The sequence below is a fragment of the Oryctolagus cuniculus genome, chromosome 16, assembly GCF_051225735.1.
Source record: "Oryctolagus cuniculus isolate XC-2025 breed Fujian yellow rabbit chromosome 16, ASM5122573v1, whole genome shotgun sequence".
NCBI lineage: Eukaryota > Metazoa > Chordata > Mammalia > Lagomorpha > Leporidae > Oryctolagus > Oryctolagus cuniculus.
In genome coordinates this window covers 64,017,993-64,041,014 of record NC_142882.1, presented here as the reverse complement: position 1 = coordinate 64,041,014, position 23,022 = coordinate 64,017,993, and the positions used below count along the sequence as shown (strand labels likewise).

At 43.3% G+C, this 23,022-nt stretch overlaps 1 protein-coding gene and 1 long non-coding RNA gene across 15 annotated transcripts in view; one reads left to right on the top strand and one right to left on the bottom strand.

The window, feature by feature from the left end:
* ELMO1 (engulfment and cell motility 1) overlaps nt 1–23,022 on the top strand; it is a 574,098-nt gene that overhangs the window by 277,247 nt on the left and 273,829 nt on the right. For all 14 annotated transcript variants that reach the window (XM_070059729.2, XM_089316113.1, XM_002713762.6 and 11 more), the window contains one exon: nt 2,450–2,554. In XM_070059729.2, coding sequence (XP_069915830.1) covers nt 2,450–2,554 — 105 coding nt within the window. The remainder of the gene's footprint in view (nt 1–2,449; nt 2,555–23,022) is intronic.
* LOC149121786 (uncharacterized) lies at nt 15,461–22,819 on the bottom strand. Its single transcript, XR_016223263.1, has 2 exons — nt 21,470–22,819; nt 15,461–18,964 (listed from the first exon to the last, which is right to left on the bottom strand). It is a non-coding gene; the product is annotated as an uncharacterized LOC149121786 (long non-coding RNA).

Genomic DNA, 23,022 nt, shown 5'->3' with positions numbered 1-23,022 from the left:
AATGGGATGGGGATTCCACTATTCTTTCCTAAATAACTAAATTATTATATAACCTTTAATTACAAGTTACATTTTAGACTAAATCTCCGTTCATTTATTTCCAACATTTTGAATTCTTTCTTTTCTCCCACTGTTGAAGAGTCGTTGGATCTCCTTACTCCATTGACTATCAAAGTAAGACAGCCCTGCTGCATTTAGCATGCTGAATAATTTTTATTTTTGTTAGATATATTTATTCTATGAGACATATCTTCCTTTTCATTAGAAGTACTTTGATATTTTAAAAACTTATCAACATTTTAACACACTACTCAGAGGGAGGAGATGTACAGTTCAGCACATGCTCCCTCAGACTTACCCCTAAGGGTAAAGCTAAAAACTTGCTATGGGACCCCAAATCTCATTAAGTTGGCAGGTACCAATGCCATCTTACTAGTTAAAGTGATCAGTTTCAGTTCATAATTGATCATAAAGATAGGATTAAGTGTCAAAGGGATCACCTAAATAAGACCAGTGTCTGCTAATAATAATTAATAGAATTAAAAAGGAGAGAATGATCCAACATGGGAATCGGGATATACAGCAGACAAATGCCCTAAACAGCACTCTGGCCTCAGAATCAGTCCTTAAAGGCATTCAGATCTGGCTAAAAAGTCCATGAGAGTATTTCAGGCATGGAAAGCCAAGACACGGCAAAAATTGACCTAAATGAAAGATCTCTTTGAGTGAGATCCCAGTGGAAAGAACGGGCCATCAAAGAAGGAGGTACCTTTCTCTGAAGAGAGGAGAGAACTTCCACTTCGACTGTGGCCTTGTCTAAATAAGTTCAGAGTTGGTGAACTCAAGAGGCTTCCATAGCCTTGGCAGCTCATGACAAGAGCCTCAGGTGATTACTGACATCATAAATAAGAGTGCCAATTGTTAAATCAACAAGAGTCACTGTGCACTTGCTCCCCATGTAAGACCTCTGTCCTTAATGTGTTGTACTATGAGAATTAACAGCAAAACTAGTCTTCAAACAGTACTTTATACTTTGTGTGTCTGCGTGGGTGCAAACTGCTGAAATCTTTACTTAGTATAGAGTTGAACTCCTGTATATAAAGATAATTAAAAATGAATATTAATGAAGAATGGGATGAGAGAGGGAGAAGGTGATAAGATGGTTTGTAGTGGGAGGGTGGTTATGGGGGGAAAACCACTATAATCCAAAAGTTGTACTTTCGAAATTCATTAAATAAAAGTTTTCTATTTAAAAAACCCACACTACTCAGGAGAAAATGATAAATAAAATATTGAAATCATTGCAGTGACACAACCGACCCAATAAATATGGACGAAGATATCCTCAGAAGTGGAATTCTAGTCAGTAGGCAGCCTGTTCTCATTATTTTAAATGTTGTTTATTAGCTTATAAACAACATTTCACATCCTCATGGGAAAGACAGTTTAGATGTCCTCTTGAATAATGTAATAGAATGTGGGTTGTTTGAACCTTGAACAAGTGTACAAAGAGCCCTTCCTGTACCAGAATTAGAAAAACAAAAAACACTTCGCCAAAATTTCCCCAGCAAAACAGAAATTTGAGTTGTATATTAAAAAAAAATCTGAGATCAAAAAGAAAATATGTCATTTCATGTAAATTATCTGGATCATGAAGTAAGAGCCCTTTTCTTGAATTCTTTAACATTTTAATTAAAAATTTTTATGTTAACAAATAATATTCTGTGATTTTGTTTTGTTTACAACATGTTATTTTGGAGGATATATGCACAATGGTTAAATCTAGCTAATTAGCAAGTGCATTTCCTTTGCTTTTCCAGTCATCATTTTTGTGGTGGAGCAAGACAAAGATGCCCACACTCACCACCTCTAATTCAGCTTAGTACTGGAAGCCCTTGCCAGGGCATTTAGGTGAGAGAAAGAAATTAAAGGCATCCAAATTGGATGTCCCTTATCTTATATGTACAAAACCCTAAGGATGCTACTAAAGAAGTAATAACAACTAATAAACAAACTCGCAAAAGGCACAGGACACAAAAATCAACATACAAAATTAGTTTTGTTTCCATAGGCCAATAGTGCACTATCATTAACATTTTTTTTTTCATCTCTTTAACATGAACACGGTGGATAACCGAAGGTTAGCCACCACAAATACAACTTTTATGTTATTTTCTTTTTCTCATCACATCACATGTTTAAGAAAAATTCTACATTTTGATCTCCAGATGGCCTTCCTAACCCCAGGTCTAAAAGCTGCTTTTGCAGAGCCTGAGAGCTACAGACAGAAGTTTCTGTCCCAACCCATAGCTTTCCGGGGTGGTGGAAAACATGTTTGTATTTGACTAACTGGAATTTGCTCTGTGGTTTTTGTAGGGAAACAAGGTGCTTGACAGCTGGTGATGTCTGCTGAAGAATTAACCTTGTCAAACATTTGCTTCAATCACAGAATCACGTCAACCCGGCCATGGACTTCACCCAGACTCCTCCTGGAATGTTGGCTCTGGACAACATGCTGTACTTTGCTAAACACCACCAAGATGCCTACATCCGGGTAAGCACCCAGGCCCTTTTCCAATATTGTAGGTTTCCTACTGACTCTTAATTTCAAACTTACAAATATGGAAGGATTACCTTCAGACAAGTGGCCCCAGATTTTTGGCTTTCATCAATCAGTACACTACAAAAATATAATTAACTGAAATTGATCAGCATGATTAACATAGGGATTTTTAACTTAAATTTTCTCCACATGACGTTTAAGAAAAATATAGTAGGTACTGGCAAAGCATTTTTATAGTTCAACATTAAATTATGACAAAACTCTTAAATAAGGAACAGAAATGAACTGTCAGCCCACAACTTTCCCAGCCTAGATGTAGTCGAAGCCTTTTTAGACTTATCCTCAAAGTAGGAATAAGACCCAGTATTCTGTCCAGTGAACTCTTTCTGTCCCATCTATTGCTGGAAGTACAGTAAGTTAAACACAAGGAAGGAGCTAGATAGGAGGAAGAGAAATATCTTCTCACATTTCATAACTGACCTGACAGACTCCAGTTCCTTAATTAGATTGGTTTGTGGGTGGGGCAGAGGAAGGGGAGGCCTCTGTTGTGTCTGAGATAGAAGGTGGTAGCTGCTGACCCAGCCGTGCTGGGGTGGAGAAACCAAAGGGTGAGAGAGGCAGGGCCTGAGATGACAGTGACGTGGAAGGCTCACCGGTCCAGGCTGCTTAATCAGAGCCTTGGGCTTGTGCTAATTCCTCTCTCCTGAGCCCAGATCCTTAACTGAGACTTGGGGCAGGGTGGGTTGGGAGGGTAGGAATCAATGGGACAGGGGAATAGGCAAATGCTTTACATGATGGCTGGATCGAAGCTTAGAGAGTGTTTCCTGGACAAATGACCTGAAGCAGGAAGAGCAAGGCTGACCTTAAAATACGAGTAAGAGCAGGTTCATTACTCTTTATCTGCAAGATTCTCAGTGTGGCGCTCACTTCTTGGAGACCTGGGTTCAAGACTTGGCAGTATTAGTAACTAGTGATCTAAATTTGGTCAGTTTATTTTGTCTGGTCTAAAGTTTCTTCCATAAATGAGGGAGACTTGATGGCTCTCAGCTGGGACACTGTTCCTGCAGGAGGCATTGGGAAGCATTTGGGTGCATTCCTTTGATGGTTACCATGCCTAGATAGGGTCCTGCTGGCCAAAACCTAGAATATATTGGGCAGTCTGCAAAGTGAACAGTGGTCCCATTCGGCAGTATCTCCTTGTATAAAGCTATGCCAGGTCTCCATACTCTCTGTAGGCAATATACTTTAAGTGTATGTATTTTTCTATCTATGCAATTTGGGAAGCTTTGACCTATTCTGAAATATTGTTTGCAATTTCATTACTTAGAACATTTTATAGTTCCTTTTCTGAAAGATTTGGAATCAAGAGCTTCATCAGAAATGCAGTCCTCCGTAAGGTTTTTCATAAAACTTTGATTTGATGTATATGCTTATTATACAAACATTTTCTAGGAATGCAATCTTGTTTCATAGTACATAAGTTAGTGTTTTGTAGACTCTTGAAGAAATGAGTGTGAAAAGGAGAAGCCAAGTAGAAATTGAATTTACCATTAGCTGATTAATGTTTGCAAATGAATGTTTCTAAAATTAGAGCTTATTTGTGCTGAATATATTGTTAATTATATAAGAAGCATATGTCTCCTGAAAAATTATTTAATGTTTGGAGTTTGTTGCCCTCAATGCATTCTCTAAATTGTTATAAGTGAAATTACTACAATGGTAACCTGATATAGAGTTTTATATCTGAGAGGGACTTATTAGGAAAGCCCATTTGTAAAGAAATGTGTGGCCTTTTTTTTGTCCACATGCACATTTCTTTTTTGCTCAGATGTGTACCTAACAGGTCTTGTTTTCTCAAACCCATCCTTTCCCTGATGTTTTCTGTGTGGCATCTGACTCAGGCATTAACTACTCAATGTACAGTTAAGCTGTTTACATGAATGGGCAGGTTTAGTGGATTTTATACGAAGTCTGAGGCTTTGTGTGAGGAAGTTTTGTGGTTACTATGATAAGAGATGCCCCAGCAGTAGTGCAATAATGGTGCAAATAGTGATCCCAGACATTTTTTAAAAGCTTTGTTTGTTTGTTTGAAAGAGTTATGGAGAAAGAAAGAGGGAGAGAAGAGATCTTCCATCCACTGGTTCACTCACCAAATGGCCGCAATGGCCAGGGCTGGGCCAGACCAAAGCCAAGAGATTCATCTGGGTTTTCCACATAAGTTGCAGGAGCCCAAGGACTTGGACTATCCTCTGCTGCTTTCCTAGGTACACTAGCAGGGAGCAGGATCAGAATTGCAGCAGCCAGGACTGAAACCAGTGGGATGCCAGTGTCACAGGTGCTGGTCCAAAGTGCTGTACCACAACCCAGCCTCAGCAGATCACATTTTGATCAATGAGCTTACTGAAAACTTCTGAAACATAGAGCAGGATTCATTTCTTAAAGTTTACATTCAAGTGCACACACATTCATGCACACACATTGTTCCTGCACACACACATTGTTCATGCTCATAGTTCATGCATACACACATTGCTCATGCACACACACACACACTCATGCATAGACAGTTCCTGTACACACATATTGTTCCTGTACGTACACACACACACATTCATGCATATACTTTCATGCACACACATTGTTCCTGCACACACACACACACACACTCGTGCACATAGTTCATGTACACACATACTGTTCGTGCACAGACACACATCATGCACACACATTCATGCACACACACACACTCATGCATAGACATGGTTCCTGTACACACACATTGTTCATCCACAGACACACATTCATGCACACATATTCATGCACATACATTGCTCCTGCACACACACACTCATGCATAGACATGGTTCCTGTACACACACATTGTTCATCCACAGACACACACTCATGCACATAGTTCATGCACACACATTGTTCATGCACAAACATTCATACACACACATTCATGCACACACATTGTTCCTGCACACACACACACTCATGCATAGACATAGTTCATGCACACACACATTGTTTCTACACACACACACTCATGCACATAGTTCTTGTACACACATATTATTCATGCACAGACACACATTCGTGTACACACATTGTTCCTGCATACACATCATTCATCCACAGATGTTCTCTTTGCCCATGACACTTCCACATTCCCTCAGGGATCACATTCCCACAACCACTTTGTGTCTGTGTTTGCGAGCTGTCTTCTGATCCTGTACTCTAACTTTTCTGCTATTTTCTTGTCCATGCCTCATACCCATCACTTTGCAAAAGCTCTGCCATCCTTCCTGCTCTCTGCCCCCCAGTTGGCACTTGATGCTATTTCTAGCAGTCGGTCCTCTCTTCTGGCCTCACAGCTGGTGCTGTCTGCTTGGTTCTCAGCTTGAGAGTTGCCTCTAGCTCTTAATTTCTCCCTCCCTCTTCTCTTCCTCTACCTGCTCCTCAAGTGCCCATGACTCCCGGGACCCTGGACCTTCACTTGTCTCATTCAGGCTGCAGCATGTTTCCTGAGCAATTCTCAAATGCCCAGCAATGAGCTCGGTTGATGGGGACCCTCAAGGAACAGGTTGCTCATGAGTCCTGTGATGGAGGAATTTACTGTCTAGGGATAGAAAGGGAGTGAGTGAAGAGATACATACCTGGCAGCTTCCAAGTCACTGAGAATGTACTTGACTGGGGCTTGTGTTCCTAGCGGTACAGCAAAGAGTCGCCAGCACATAGGTGTCAGGCAAGGAGAGCTTCCAGGAGGAAGTGACATGTAGGCTAAGAGCTGTTGGGTATTACCTGTAAACAAGGTAAAGTGAAGAACCCAGAGAGAGCACTGCAAGTGGAGGGAACCATGAGCAAATGCATAGTGGCAGGTGCTTTGTTTGGGGAGCCAAACTAGAATAGTGTGGTGAAGAGGGGGAGCTGCAGATACCATCATGCCTTGAGACCCAGTGGGGGCCTAGTTTATTAAGGATAGTTTAAGTCACATTAAGGTGTTTGTTTTGAACCTAAAAGCAATGAAGAATTTCTTTTTTTAAAATTTTGATTAATATAAAGAGAAACAGGAGGTGGTATTATGTCATAGCAGGTAAAGCTGCTGCCTGTGATGCAGGCATCCCATATAGGCACCAGTTCAAGCCCCAGCTACTGCTTATGCACCTGGGAAAGCAGTGGAGCATAGTCCACATCCTTGGGCCTCTGTACCCATGTGGGAGATCCAAAGGGAACTCCAGGCTCCTGGCTTCAGTCTGGCCCAGCCTTGCCTATTGCAGCCATTTGGGGAGAGAACCAATGGATGAAAGATTTCTCTCTCTTTGTCTCTCCCTCTCTCTATATAACTCTGCCTTTCCTTTAAAATAAATTAAAAAAAATCTTTTAAAAAGACCCCTTATTTGAAAAAAAAAAATTAAAGAGAACAGATTTCATGTATTTCATAGGTACAATTCTAAAAAGAGAACCATATTTCTGAAGTCATTTAAGTAGAGATAAGGAGAATTAATTTTAGAAAAATGACCCTCTTACTTGATCACCAGTTTGACAGTTTAAGACCAAAGACAAAACTAAAATAGGAAGAATTATAGAGAGATGATATTTGCCCATACGAGGATAGTGGACATGAAAAAAGGGGGAAGCAATTGAATGTAATTACTTTGGAGCTAAATAAAATTGAACCCAAACCAAGAGGGATGTTTCTGGCTTGAGAGTAGATGGTGATGTCATTAACGGAATAGACGGGGCAGGTCTGGCAAGGCACAGCCAGTTGGAGCATATGCGTGTGGAACATCTGGGCCTGTGAAATAGGAGGTGAAGGGAGGCAGCAGAGCCCAAATCCATGCAGATGCCACGGTGTCTTTTATCTGTCCCCTTAAGCCTTCTCATTCCCTCCAATCCATTCATCTGTATTGCTGCCGTATCATCTTAATGGCCTGTATGCCTAAGTCTGGCACCTTCGAACCCGCCTCCCCTGCCAGCTGCTCGGATGACAGCCCTGGCCTACAGCCTGTTTCTGTGGTTTCATCTCTTGCTGCCCACCTGCTTCTCTGTCTGTCTGTCTTCTCCACTGCCGTCATATCCCTCATCCATAAACAATGATGTGGCTTCCACTAGCTCCCACTCTTCCTTCTGCCTGCCGCCCTCCCCATGCCATTGGCCTGCTGAGTGGCCCTCCTGGCACAGGTCACAGCAGATTTCCAGACTTGACTCCCTGGATGACTCCACTGACCCTCCTTGCCTCCTGGACACACTTACCAGCTTCATTCTTTACAACATTCGTATTTTAAATGTAGTTATTCTCTGTGCCTCTGATTGATTATAAACTCTATAATAGGTAGGCACCAAGGTTAATTTACGTTCCTGAAGCCCCAACACAGTTTCCTAACCCATAGTAGCTTTTAACAATTTGTTGTTAATTAGCAAGTGAAGTGTTTCTTTAGTTTTTTTCCTAATGGTCTCTTGCCAAGTATCAATTCTTTATTATCTCAGCCTTCATTTCTTATTAACAGTTACAGAGGGGTATTTTTGCAACATGCTTGTCTTGGTGGAGCATTTTTGCAACATTGCTTGTCTTGGTTGCTCACATAATAGTTGTCAGCTTTTGTAACCATGTTCTGATGAAAGCAGTGGATTTGACTGAATTACCCCACACTTGGATGGGGACAGAGCTTGAGGGGGGATTGCAAGTCTGAGCATCCCACTGTGCGGGGAATGAAGTCTGGAGGCATATCATGATTTCCAGGCTTTTGAGTCTTATTTACTCTGGGTATAAGAGAGATTTCACTCCCTAGCTCTCCCCATCCAGGTGGCGGTACTGGGCTCTCTCAATGAGGACACAGATGGAGGCTAGATGCTTGGCTCACCCTCAGGACCACGCTGTCATTGGTTCACAGGCAAGATGATAGTACAGGGCTGCGCATTGAATGCACTTTGCTTTGTTTTGCTTTTCCTCCCTGGAATGGCAATTCATAGTACTTTGGGAGAAAGAAACTTAAGGACTTCATTGGCAATACAACCATTAGAGTTAGAATCGGTGTTTTTGATAATTTAATTATTCACTGAGGATTTTCATTTGGTTCAAGATCTGTTCTGTCCAAAATGGGAGCCAAGATTCAGCCACAAAACAAGTAATGGCAAGGACACCTAAGGCTGCAAACACGAGCCAGCCAGGGCTGTGGTGGAACTGGGATAGCAAGAAATACTTAAGAAAAATGCTACACCGTGCTGAAAGGGTGGTTTCAGAATGAAGTGATTCTTCATGCTAATCTTCCTCTTCCTCTTTGATCACAGAAAGTGAGTACCTGGTGGGGGTTAAGCCACACACAAGATATACTGCTTAGGTTACCTCAAGATTCAAGAATCTCCTAGGAAATAAGTACTATGATCACCAGTAGTAAGTGTTGTGATCATTATTGTGGCCGTTCTATAGATTGAGGAGCTGGGACTTAAAGAGGTGCAGAGAGGTCCACTTGGTCAAAGAGCCAGCAGAGTAACAGAATGTCATGGGCCTCTTCTACTTCTGCAGCCTGGTGTCCCTTCACTTGGAATGTGATATCCAAGTGCTATCCTGCTTGACATGGGAAGAAAGGGGACAGACCTAGAGAGACAGACTGGAAGGTGTCCTAAGTCCACAGGATCATCACACACATGGTGTCCTCAGCTATGACCTCCCTGAAATCAGTGTACCCAGGAAGCTCTTTCTAAAAATGAAAGAGATGTTCCCTTCCCCCCCTTTTTAATTACAAACCTGCTACACAAGATCACAATGTCTCTATTAGATTGTAAATCCTTTGGAAACCAAGGCTGTCTCTTGCCTGTATTTCACCATATTACCAAATTTTTGATTGACATTCAAATCATATTATTTTGAGGAATAATGAGCCTGTGGCTTGCAGAGCTTTCCAGTTCCCAGATGCAGTCTTTTGTTTGAGGCTAGGGATGGAGAAGTAGCACACAGAAGTTCACTGGACGTTCAGAACCTGTTGTCAATCATTTGCCCCCCTCGTGGCATTACAGCCAGACAGAAGCATAGTGTGCCTTAATCCCAAATCCAAAAACAGTAAGATAAATTCTGAAAATGCCGCCATAAAAGCCAAGTACATGCAAATGAGATGTTTCTATAATTGCTTGCATCTTTTTTCAAACGAAAAATAAATATACAAAGTGAAAAGTCCATTTTCCAAGGTGCTGAGAAGCATCACAGTAAAGGAAGGAAAATCCTCTTAACGTTGACATTCATTCATTCTTTGACTTGTGCAGGAAATACTATCAAACACATGCAAGGGGCCTGGCTGTTGCCATGCAGAGGGTACGTGGTGGACGATGAAAGGCAGTACCTGGTTCTTAAATACCAGATAGGAAAGCAAGCAAGTGAAGATGGGTAGTTGTGTATTTGTTTTATATTTGGGGAAATTCCTTATTTTCTTCGAGGATTTTCTTTTTTAAGCTTTAGTTTATGTATTTGAAGAATACAGTTAGAGAAAGAGCAAGAGAGGAAGCTATCTTCCATCTGCTGGTTCCCTCTCCAAATGGCTTCAAGGCCAGTGTTGGGCCAGGCTGAAGCTAGGATCCAGGAGCTTCATCTGAATCTCCCACGTGAGTGCGGGAGCCCGAGTGCTTGGACCATCCTCTGCTGCTTTCCCAGGCACATTATCAGGGAGCTGGGTTGGAAACAGAGCAGCTGGGACAGGAACTAGGACCCACAAGGGATGGTGGCATTGTAGGCAGTGGCTTTACCTATTATGCCACAATGCTGGCCTCCTTTTGAGAATTTTAGATGTGACATATGCTTAGCACATCTATCAAATCATCAAAACTTTGCTCAATAATTCTTTGTAGTTTTTCACATATATTGGCCAGGAACTATTTCACCATTGTATAAATCATTATACTATTTGTATTAGAATCATTGAGGACTTGCTTCCTTTCCCAGTGAGCTAATTTTAAATAATTGGAGTACTTTTTAGAGAGAAAAAAATTCTCTGGTGATCAGTCAATAAGGAATAGAATAAACCTGAACCCTTTCCTCTGTTTTATTTTATGTGGGGCTACATGTCATACGGAAAATGTTTTCTTAATAAAACTGCTACCCAACTAATTTATAAGATCTTGATCAACAATGCTGTTACTCATTAGAATTTGTAAAGTCTTAAGTCTTCCAGAAATAAAGTGGAAAGTAGATCTTGGACACCACTTGTTCTATGTATACCCTGACACTCTTCTTTATCAAGTAATTATGGCATATCAAAAACCTTGGGGCTGGCATAGTGGCACAGTGAGTTAACCTGCTGCCTGCAATGATGATATCCACTATGAACCCCTGTTTGAGTCCTGGCTGCTCCACTTCCATTCCAGCTTCCTGCTAATGCACCGGGTAGGTAATATAAGATGGCTCAAGTGCTTGGATCTCTACCACCCATGCAGGAGCCTCACATAGAGTGCCAGGCTGGTGACTTTGGCCTGATCCAGCCCCAGTTGTTGTGGCCATCTGGGGAATGACCCAGCAGTTGGTGAATCTCTCTCTCTGTGTGTCTTTCTCTCTGTATCTCCCTCTCTCTCTCTGTAACTCTGCCTTTCAAATAAATAAATAAATATTTTAAAAACTCACGTAATTAATATATACAATTTGATTATGTGCCCTACAATTCTTGCTTCAGCAACTCTCATAATTTATGATCATCATTTCATCCACTTGAAGTCTTTACATGCTGGGTGCTATTATAGAAGATCATGAATTTCTTGAGAGAGGAAAATAGAAATGCCTTCAAAAGTGAGATTAATTACAATGGCTTCATGCAGTTGTGAGCCAGGGCCTGTATATGTTTCTAGTGTTGTACCAAATCAGAGTGGCAATATTTATAATATGAAAAGTCAACCAGACAGTGGGAAAGATGGATATTTCTACCTATGAATTGTTTTCTCAAGTTTATTTCAGTATAACCATACTTTTAAATGCATGAAAAATTTAAAGTATGCTCACACAATTTGAGAATGTCTGAGTGGGTTCTTCCTGACCATGAAGCATAAATAGCAAACAATACTTCTAAACAAATAGCTGGGGGAAGTAATTAGTTTACACCCTGACCGATAGTTGGAACAGGAGTAGCCTGCTTCTTGCTGAATCCTCAAAACACTTCAGGATGACCTAGTACAAGGGAAACTAGCATCTTTTGAGGCTTGACTGTATTTTGAGCATTAGCATACATTATTCATAATTTTCTCTTCCAACCTCCCCAGCTGGGAAATGTTAGGTAACTTCTGTGCCTTCTTTTTCCAGTTTGCTGACCTCTGTGTTTTATCCCTTGAGGCTCACCTCAAGTTCAAAGCCATTTCAAGTTTTCTCTCCTATGTCAGAGAGTGTAAACATTAATAGCCAACGCATATATGGAGCTTGCTATGAGTTAGTAACCGTGCTAAACACTTTCATTAATTTCTCTCAACACTCCTCTGAGGTTAGCCCTGTTTCTGTTTCCATTTTATAGATGAGTTAACTGACCCACAGAGAGTGAGGTGACAGGTCCAGGGTTACCGAGCTAAGGAAATACCAAAGCTGATTTTCTTAGAAGTTTACTTTCTTAATTTGAAAGAAAGCATGACAAAGAGAAGGAGAGACACACAGAGAAAGAGATCTTTCATCTGCTAGTTAAATCACCAAATGGCCACAATGGCTAAGACTAAGCCGGGCTGAAGCCAGGAGCCTGGAACTCCATCCTGGTCTCCCACATGGATGGCAGGGCCCAGGTACTTGTGCCATCTTCCATTGCTTTCGGAGATACATTAGCAGGGGGCTTGATCAGAAGCGGAGCAGCCAGGACTCTAACTGGTGCTCAGATATGGATGCCTGTATCACAGGCCGTGGCTGAACCTGCTGTGCCACACCCAAAGCTGAAATTCAAGTCCAGGTAGCCTGCTTCTATTATCCATGTGTGTATCTTTCAAGGGTTTGTAGATTCACATAGAATTTTTAGCCACAATTCAAATGAGTCCTACAGATGTGTTTTGCTCCTCTGACCCACTGTTTTTAAAAGCATGAGGGTTTGAATTGCCTGTAGGCAAGATATATATTCTCCAATTAACTGGGAGCTCATTGTATTGTCTGGCCACTTCTCTACTCTAGTTATCAGCTCCTGCTTCTTCTTCTTCTTCTTCTTTTTAAAGATTTATTTATTTATTTGAAAGGCAGTGCATTAAAGAGAGGCAGAGGCAGACAGAGAGAGAGAAATCTTCCATCTGCTGATTCACTCCCCAAATGGCTGGAGCTGGGCCAATCTGAAGCTAGGAGCCTAGAGCTTCTTCTGGGTCTCCCACATGGGTTCAGGGGCCCAAGGACTTGGGCCATCTTCTACCACCTTCGCAGGCCATAGCAGAGAGCTGGATCAGAAGTAGAGCAGCCAGGACGTGAACTGATGCCCATATGGGATGCCAGCAGTACAGGCAGTGGCTTTAGCTGATTCCTGGCATGCTTCTTGAAGACTTGAATGAGTAGCTTTTGATACTGCTAATCTGCAGTGATACTTGTGAAATTCTGAGCACACTGCCCACACATAGAAGGTGCCCAGTTTTAAATGACTGTTCCCCCTCCCAGTTCACAAGGTAGTATTCGATTGACGTCGTACTATTTGACTAATGTACAGTCTTTTAAATATTAGTTTGGGTGTCCCCCAAAATTTTGCTTGGTCCCAGGGTGGTGCTGTTGGGAGTTGATGAAGCCATTAGGAGGTGTCCTAGTGGGAGGTCCTTAGGTTTTAGGGGTGTGTTCTCGCAAGGTCATTCTCATGAGAGGGTTGTTATAGAAGTTTGTCTTTGGGCCTGGACCCTCTCTCTCAGCTTCCAGGTACATCAAGTGATCCTTCCTTGGCACACATCCATCCTTACCACCCACTTAGAGCCCAGCCCAATGGTGCTCTTGATCTTGTGCTTGGACCTCTGCAAGTGTGACAAGGAAACCTTTTCCCTTATTAAGCCAGTTGCCTCCAGTAACTTCCAGGAGTGCTGAAGAGCTGACAGATGGGGGTGGGGTGGGGTTCACATATATGTTTGTTATCTTTCTGTCCTGTTGTAAACTTCCAGTGTGCTGGTGCTTCACCCTGGGTTGGGTCTTTCTTCCCTTGCTGAGATTTGAAGGACTTTCCTAACTCCTAACACTGGAGAAAAGAAACAGGCATGTTTATGAATTCCTCCTGCTGTGACCTTTAAGAAAAAAATAATCATCAGATCTGAATACAGATAGAGTGGAGCAGCTTTCTGGGGACTGGGAACTCCATCCTCCCTCTCTGGGCTGTGTGTCGGGCCACCAGCCCTCAGAGAAAGGAAACTGGAACCCAGTAGCCCATGTGCACAAGGCAGGATGCTGGTGGAGGCAGCACTGGGTCTTTAAAGTAAATTAAGCAACTTTTAACATTTCAAGGGGGAAATTGGCAGTTTCCCAAGCGACATAATTACAGGACAGTGCGTGATGTGTAATTAAACTCAACTATGAAGCAAACGATTGGGATAAAGCTTGGTGGCACATCATTTTTTTGTTCCCATAGTGCTGACAGCTTCTCTCCTCCCCTTGTCCCCAAAACGGCTTCAGCAGCAATTGCTCCTAATTTTTTTAAGATAAAATTATATGTTGCCAGTTAAACACACAGATTCGTGTAAAGGAACCTTTTTTATTGGAGTGGCATTTTCTTTCCAGGTGATGTGGAGCAAGGATTCCATTTAGAATAACAAAGACCCCATGGCGCAGCCTGCCTGGGGCTTTAAAAATGATTCTTTGTCTAATAATTCGTTTACATACTTTATTCCTGGCTTTTTTTTTTTTAATTGTTTCTTTGATCTAGGTCTGCAGCTCAGAGGCTGGTTTCCTGTGAGCAGTCTTTTTTCCCCACATATAAAAAATAGTGGCATGAATTTTGTTGATTGTGAATAAGCAAGTTGTTATGGCCAACGCTCGGGATGCCTTCGGAGCGTGCATCTGTGTGATCAGATTTGCTAATGGAGCTGAGAGGCACCGTCTCTGACTTCCAGAGCCAGGGATTTGAATGGGATGCTTCAGGCCTCAGGATGACATCAGTGCTAAGCATGGGCATGTTTTCATTTCAGAAGATTCATCATCACAGGGAGGGGGCGCAGAGCCCCCACACACAGACTGGTGGACACTACGCTGTGTGTTCTGCTCCCCTCACCTCTGTTCTTTTGGCAATGATTTGGTATCTGAACAGATCTGAACTCCAGCAGTTCCCTTGTCAATCTCTCCTGGTATCAACCTGAGCTGGCCTTTAGGTTCAGACATTTTTTCCTAGCTTTATCTGAAGTGTTGTTGTTGTTTTAAACTTTAAAACATGATGGGAATTTAATAAAGTGATGAATTGGATGAGAGAAAAATGAAACTCAGCTATATAGTGGATTATATCCAGTTGACTTATTGTTAACCCCAGCCCAATGGGAATTACAGCGTGAACCGCTACAGAAGGCTCATGTGGCAATAATACCCTCAATGAAGCATCAGGCAAGCCCTGAGCCCACAGTCCCTGCCGTGACCTTTTCACCTTCGTCCAGTTAATATCTTCTCACTATCCCTCCAACCTGGTTCTCCAGATCTAGTCTACACTGTACGTTTTTCTGTCTGGCTACCCTGGTTAGATACGGATAGCAAACCCACCCCTTCCTGCTTGATCAAGCTTTCACCTTTATATGTTTTCATAAATTGATATTTTTTCACCTTTATATTTTTTATTTGGGAGACAGAAAAGATACAGAGAGAGATAATTAAGGAGATGCTGGTTCACTTCCTAAATGCCCACAGTGGCCAGAGTGGGACTGGCCTAAGGAAAGCTGGGAGCCAGGAACAAACACAATTCAGGTCCCCATGAAGGTAGCAGGAATGCAATTACTTAAGCTATTGCTAATGCCCTTTTTTTTTTTTTTTTGCTTTATTGGAATCTATTTTAATATTGTTTTGTGGAGAATTTCTGCAGGTGTATTCTTAAGACCTGTAGCTTTCCTTTTTTGTAATGTCTTTGGTTTTGGTATTGGGGTCATTTATTCCTTATGGAATAAATGGGAAGAGTTCTCCCTGCTTTTATAGTGTGGAACAGATTGTAGAGAATTGGTAGAGACTCATTTCATGTTTGGTAGAATTCACAAGTGAAACCCTATGGACCCAGTGCTGTCTAATTTGGAGGTATTGATTATTGATAAAATTATATATAGGCCTTCTCAAACGATCTATTTCTCCTTGTCTGAATTTGACAGATTGTGTCTTTCAAGGAATTGGTCCGTTTCACTAAGTTACCAAATTTGTGAGCATAGAGTTTTCCATAGTACTCATGTGTTAGGTCCAAGGGACCTGTAATATTGGTTCCTCTTAAATTTTTATTGATAGAAATCTGACTTTTCTCTTCTTTTCTTCATTATCCTGCCAGAAATTTTCATTTTTATTGATCTTTTCAGAGTACCAGCTTTTGATTTCATTGGTTTTTCTCTATTGCTTCGTAGTTTTCAATTTCATAAATTTTTACTCTAATTTTTATCACTTATTTTCTTCAGTTTTTTTAATGTAATCTATTCATCTTTCTAGGCTCTAAAGTATAAATTTAAATTATTGATTTTTACATCTTTCTACCATTGATTTAACTTCTTTCTCAATAGTTATTTGGCTACAAATACCCAACTAGCAAAGGATCTGCCTTCTGTGGGAGTTAAGCTTGGCCAAACCAACTCAAGATTTGCTGTTTAAAGGTTTCACAACACTGAATAAGTGATACACCTTCCATTACATCTACAGTCTCTGGCTCAGCGGATTACTCTTCATCCCATTAAGTCTCACCTACAGGGGCCGGTGCTGTGGCATAGTGGGTAAAGCAGCCGACTGCAGTGCTGGCATCCCATATGGCCACTGGTTTGAGTCCTGGCTGCTCCACTTCCATCCAGCTCTCTGCTACAGCCTGGGAGAGCAATGGAAGATGGCCCAAGTCCTTGGGCCCCTGCACCTGCATGGGAGACCCGCAAGAAGCTCCTGGCTCCTGGTTTTGGATTGGCACACCTCCAGCCATTGTGGCCAATTGGGGAGTGAACCAGTGGATGGAGGACCTTTCTCTCTGTATCTCTCTGCCTCTCCTTCTCTCTCTGTGTAACTCTGACTTTCAAGTAAATATTAAATAAATCTTTTTTTTTAAAAAGTCCCACCTTCAAAACCTTTATCAGTAAATCCTAAAGATTCTGCCCTCAGAAGAGATCTATAGCTCCACCTCTCCTCCCAGTCTATACCCTTAGTAAAATAATATAGTCCATCAAATCTCTCTCTTGTAATATTGTGACGGTCTCCTGGTTGGTTCTTCCTGTTTCCACACTTCTGCTTGTCTGTTCTCAACAGAGTAGCTGAATGTTAGGATGGCAGAGAAATCCTTCCAAGGCTGTTCAGGTTGTGTTACTTCTCTGCTCACATCTAACCCACCTGACCCAGAGGCAGATGCCTGGTCTGTTAGGCTCTCACCATTCTGCGTCTCTGTCTTACGCCCTAACTGTCTACTCTTCCCTCAATCACTGCCAGCCATGGAGGCCTTCTTTGTTTCAGTCTGCTAGAGCTACCACAACAAAATACCGCAGCCTGGGGCACGTAAGCAGCAGGCATTTATTTTTTCATAGTAATGAAGGCTACAAATCCAAGATCAAGGTGCCCATAGGTTTGATTTCTCCAGAGGCCACTCTTCTTGTCTTACAAAGGGCCACCCCCTTTCTGCCCCTCCACAGGGCTGCATTTCTGCGCACGCACATCCCGGGTGTTGACCTCATGAGGCTGCCGAGCACGTTGGCTCGGGACTCCACCCTAATTGACTCATTTTCCCTTAGTTGACTCTTGAACATTTTGTCTTCAAATACAGTCACGTGCCTGGTACTGAGGGACACAAGTCAGTCGCTAGCGTCCTTGTTGACCTTGAACATAGCGAGTGTACTCTGGCCTCTGGACATCCTGGTTGCAGCTTGATTTCCTGGGTGTCTGTTCCCTGGTGGCTGTGTGGCTCACGTCCTCACTTCCTTTACTCTCAGAGTTGCCTCTCCTCACCATCAAATCTAAAGTAGTGATTTCACCCTTTTGCTCTCTGTCCACCTTAGCACCATTGTTTTTCTCCAGATTTAATGTATTTTTTCTCCAGGTGCTCTCGATGGTTACTGGTTTGTTTATTTCCTGTTTACCATCCGTAGCCTGGAAGCTCCATCAGGGTGTGCACTATCAGTAGAGTCCCCAGAGCAGTGGCAGCACATCAAAGACACTCAGTACACCGAGGGAAGTGGGTGAGTCAAGTGAGTGGCCGGACCCTGCCAGGAAGTTCTAGGGGTCTCCCTCTGGCAGGATTCACCCCAAGAAAAAGAGCCGCAGGAAACAGGCTTCCAGCTGGAACCCACTCAACCCTCCCTGGCTGCAGCTGCCCTTCTGGCCTTAGTCCATCCTGGGATGGAATGGAAACCGCGTTAGTAAGAACATTCATGGGCCCCAAAATGGCCTTGCCCCACATAAGCTGATGCTGACCCTGGGCTGAGTCACTGCTGACTTTGGTTTTTCAGGTGTATCCGTGTGATCAGAGCCCAGCCAATGTTAGCAACCTGCCTACCGAATCAGAAGGCATCTTGTATCAGGATAATAAAATTTAGGTGGTAATGTTCCCAAATGTCCCATTGTATAAAATAAAAATAGCTTTCCCCTTAGGAACTGTGCAATACACCTGGTGTGCCTAGGAGTATCTGACATTGTCAGGTACATTTATTTTTACGTTGACCTTCATTTGATCAGCTTTTCCCCTACGTTGGTAAAATCCAAGAGTCCAAACTTTGGTATAAATCACAAACAGTAGGTAATAAATTTCCTGTGTTTTATAAAGCAACTGAAACATTTTTAGTAACATAGAACTGTCCTCACAACTAGCTTCTCTTTTTCTCTGGTTTAACAAGTGCTTTTCTACAGCAGGGGTCCTGATACCCAGACCATACACCATCCATATCTGTCAAAAACTTGCAGCGAGCGCATTGGAGGAGCTAGGCTGGCTGGCCTTTGAGCTGCTGAGTGGGATACTCCTGTGCTACAGGATCCTTGCACAGAAGTTCCCTTTCACTTAGCCCCTGCTTTATTGACCTCTCCCTCCTTGGCCTTGAACTCTCTCGAGTACCTCATCCTCAGACTCTTTCTTTTTTTTATTAAAGATTTATTTATTAATTTGAAAGTCTGAGTTACACAGAGAGGGGAGAGGCAGACAGAGAGAGAGGTCTTCCGTCTGTTGGTTCACTTCCCAATTGGCCGCAACAACCGGAGCTGTGCCAATCCAAAGCCAGGAGCCAGGAGCTTCTTCCGGGTCTCCTACGTGGATGCAGGGGCCTAAGCACTTGAGCCATCTTCTACTGCTTTCAGGCCATAGCAGAGAGCTGGATTGGAAGTAGAACAGCCAGGACTCGAACTGGCGCCCATATGGATGCCAGCACCGCAGGTGACGACTTTACCCACTACGCCACAGTGCTGACCCCCCTTCAGGCTCTTCTTTCAATAGTTTTATTTCCATGCTACTCCCTTTATAGAACTTACCTTGGTCAGAATTATATAATCATGCTTTATTATTTCATTGCTCTCTCCCCAACATGAAATTGTTGGTCAATGACCATGGTTCTTTTACCTGTGCCCTCACTGTCTATCAGTAAACCACTTACATTATTCGTTAATTAATGTAATATGAAATATTACATATTTCATAATGATGAAAGGATGTGACCAGTGTTACCTGAATCTTTCATCCCCTCTAAAGTCTTCTGGGACCCTAAATTATATGTGTCAGAGGATTGAAACTGAAGCTTCACTTGGAAGGTGTCTGCTTTACAGTGAGCTGGTAGAAGCATTGAACTGGCCAGTTGGAGTCCTGAGGTATCAAGCCTTCCATAAAAACTCAGCTATTAAACCCAGAAGAGAGCGTGTGAGTGTGTGTTACATGGTGGACATGAGTTCTGTATGAACCAAGGACTATGAATCCTGAAGTTCAGTTAATTGTTTTGAGAGAGGGTCAGTTCTGTGGCTAGCTGTGTAGCTGGAGCTCCACTCTGTATTTAGTAGGGAGTAGTGATTGTGTGCCAGGCACTGTTCTCAATATTCCACTTGTATTACCCTGTTGAATTCTCACAACTACTCCATTGTGCAGACACTATCATTATACTTCTTTTGCAGATGATGGTACTGAGGCTCAAAGAGGTTAAGTAACTTGTCCATTGTTAAATAGATAATAAATAGCAAACTTGGACTTTGGGCCTAGGCAGTTATGATGATGAATTTTTAGTACCTTACATTTAATTTAGTGCTGTGCTAGAAAATCAGTTATAAAAAATATGACACATAGTATGTACCACTTGGTTTCTGTGGTATGAATATGCACCCCCATGGCTGATTTCAAGCTCCCAACAGTTGATAGCTTGCAAAATGTTTGAAAGCTGAATACATGCTGGGTAGCCTCTTCCAGCACTGCATACTCCATCCTTCTGGCTTGGTACCTTCTCATGTGTCACCTCACTGTCTGTCTTTTTTTTTGACAGGCAGGTTAGACAGTGAGAGAGAGAGAGACACAGAGAGAAAGGTCTTCCTTTTTCTGTTGGTTCACCCCCCAAATGGCCGCTACGACTGGTGCGCTGTGGCTGGCAAACTGTGCCGATCCAAAGCCAGGAGCCAGGTGCTTCTCCTGGTCTCCCATGGGGTGCAGGGCCCAAGGACTTGTGCCATCCTCCACTGCACTCCCTGGCCACAGCAGAGAGCTGGCCTGGAAGAGGGGCAACTGGGACAGAATCCGGCGCCCCAACCGGGACTAGAACCCGGTGTGCCGGCGCCGCAAGGCGAAGGATTAGCCTAGTGAGCCGCGGCGCCGGCAAAAAATAAAAATTTTAAAAGGAACTCTCTCCGATTGCTTTGGGGAGTGTGAAATGACGCATTTTGTAGATGATGGTTTATCCATGCATTTTCCATGGAAAAATGCTGAGGTTTTTGACTTAACCTTTCAATTTCTAAAATATTCTTAAGGGAAATAGTTTTATAAATCAGTATAAAATGCTGCATTTGATGTTTATCATTAGGCTGTAGTAAGGTGTGGGCATGAGGTCCTTTGGCAAGACAGAGAGGTGCTGGAAACATGGCTGGGGGTGAGGGGGCTGGACTGAATACCTGTGCGAAGAGGAACACAGCCAGACAGCTGGACCTCGTTACCTGGGCAGGTGTGAGCATGATTAATCTCTATCTTTGGTCTGAAATTTGGTCTGAAATGGAGAAAAAAGTAAAAATCCTGTAGGTACATAGCATCTGTCAAATAACTAATCTTCCCAATCTTTCAACTCTTGTGCTATTTATCATGCAGGCTGCTTGGGAGCCAAGAGCAGCCCGTGACTGTCATGTGGCCCAAGAGGGCTGGGTCCATTCCAAAGGACAGCTCCGAGCTAGTCAAGGTGTCTTTGTTGGAAAACCACGTGCATTCAGTGCGCTGGCCTGCAGCACTCTTGTGCCCCCTCCTCCATCCCTGTTTTCAGAGGTCTTTAGCCATTACAGAGGAAGTTAAGGGATACTCTCTGCCCATCGGGCTCTCATGAAATATTTTTGAGTCACTTCCACTTTCCACTTTTTATTTTTTTAACCTGAAAGCATCCTGGAGTTAACTTAGGCAAGCAGGTCCTCAGGCAGGGAGAAGAGGGTTTTGTTGAGAGCACAATTCCAGCAGGAACTGGAAACTTGGAAGCAGAACTGGTAACCACTTTGCATGAAGGGGAGGAGTCCTGTTGGGGACACCGCCGCCAGCTAGGACATGTGCGTTGCTTTCCCTTCCTGCGCTCTGGAATGGGGTGCTAAGCTCTGGAAGATCCCTGTTCAAATCGTCCCTCCTCCCCACCCCACCCCGCAACCTCACCCACCTGGGTTCCTGGGGCTTTGCGTGCAGGCGAGCACAGGTGGAACAGAGGCAGCGTGCCAGCCTGTAGAAAGGGACATCGGTTGGCTGCGGGAGTTGGCTCCCTATCATCTCCTACATTTTCCTGCTGCTTCTCACTCACAGCATTTATGGGAAGCATTTATAGCAAATACTTGCCAAGTGTTTTCCATAAACACACAACTAAGGACATTTTTTCACACATTCTAGTGCTCTGTAAATGTTTACTATTTTGCAACACACAAAGAAGGTTGAATGCTCAGTTTTCCTAAGTGGGCCTTTGAAACATGGGCTTTGACCCAAGGAGAATTTATTATTTTTTTTAAGATTTATTTATTTGAGAGACAAAATGACAAAATGAGAGGGACACACAGAGACAGAGAGAGAGAGAGAGAGAGAGAGAGAGAGAGAGATCTTCCATCTGCTGGTTCATCCTCAAGCAGCTGCAATGGCTGCTGTGGGGCCAGGAAGAAGCCAGGAGCCTGCAGCTCCATCCATGTCTCCCACATGGATGACAGGGGCCCAAGTACCTGGGCCATTTTCTGTTGCTTTCCTAGTTACCTTAGCAGGGAGCTGGATCAGAAGTAGAGCAGCTGGCACTTGAACTGGTGCATCCCAAGAAATGGGGTGGTGACCTCGTAAGAGGCATCTTCATCTGCTGTGCCACACACCACCCCCAAGAATTTCTGCTGAGTCTGTCCTTCATGTAGACATATTGTGCCTGGGGACATGACAGGCCTGTGCAGTTGAACCGATGGTTTTCAAATGAGTTCTCTCCCCTTGGTTTGGAGTCTGTGTGCACACAGGCCTCTCTGCCCAGTACTTTTTACACCCTGCATACCTTCATGATAAAGGGAGAGGTTGGAGGTATCAGGAACCTCACCCAAGGCCCTACTTCTGATAAAATCCAGTGGTGGGAGGCCGGCGCCGCGGCTCACTAGGCTAATCCTCTGCCTTGCGGTGCTGGCACACCGGGTTCTAGTCCCGGTTGGGGCGCCGGATTCTGTGCCGGTTGCCCCTCTTCCAGGCCAGCTCTCTGCTGTGGCCCGGGAGCGCAGTGGAGGATGGCCCAAGTGCTTGGGCCCTGCACCCCATGGGAGACCAGGAGAAGCACCTGGCTCCTGCCATTGGATCAGCGCGGTGCGCCAGCTGCAGCGAGCCGGCCGCAGCGGCTATTGGAGGGTGAACCAACGGCAAAAGGAATACCTTTCTCTCTGTCTCTCTCTCTCACTGTCCACTCTTCCTGTCAAAAAAAAAATAAAAATTAAAAAAAAAAATCCAGTGGTGGAGTAGAATGCAAAGTATGGATGACGGGGGATACAAAGGTGATTTCTCAGGTTGAAACCAGGCAACGGGGTGGGCACTTGGATTCATAGTTAAGATGCCAATTAAGGTGACCTTGTCACACATCATAGTGCCTGGGTTCAGTTCCAACTACGGTTACTGATTCCAGCTTCCTGTGAATGCAAGCCCTTGGAGGTAGCTGTGAGGCTCAAATTATTGGCTCCCTGACACCCATGTGGGAGACTTGGATTAATT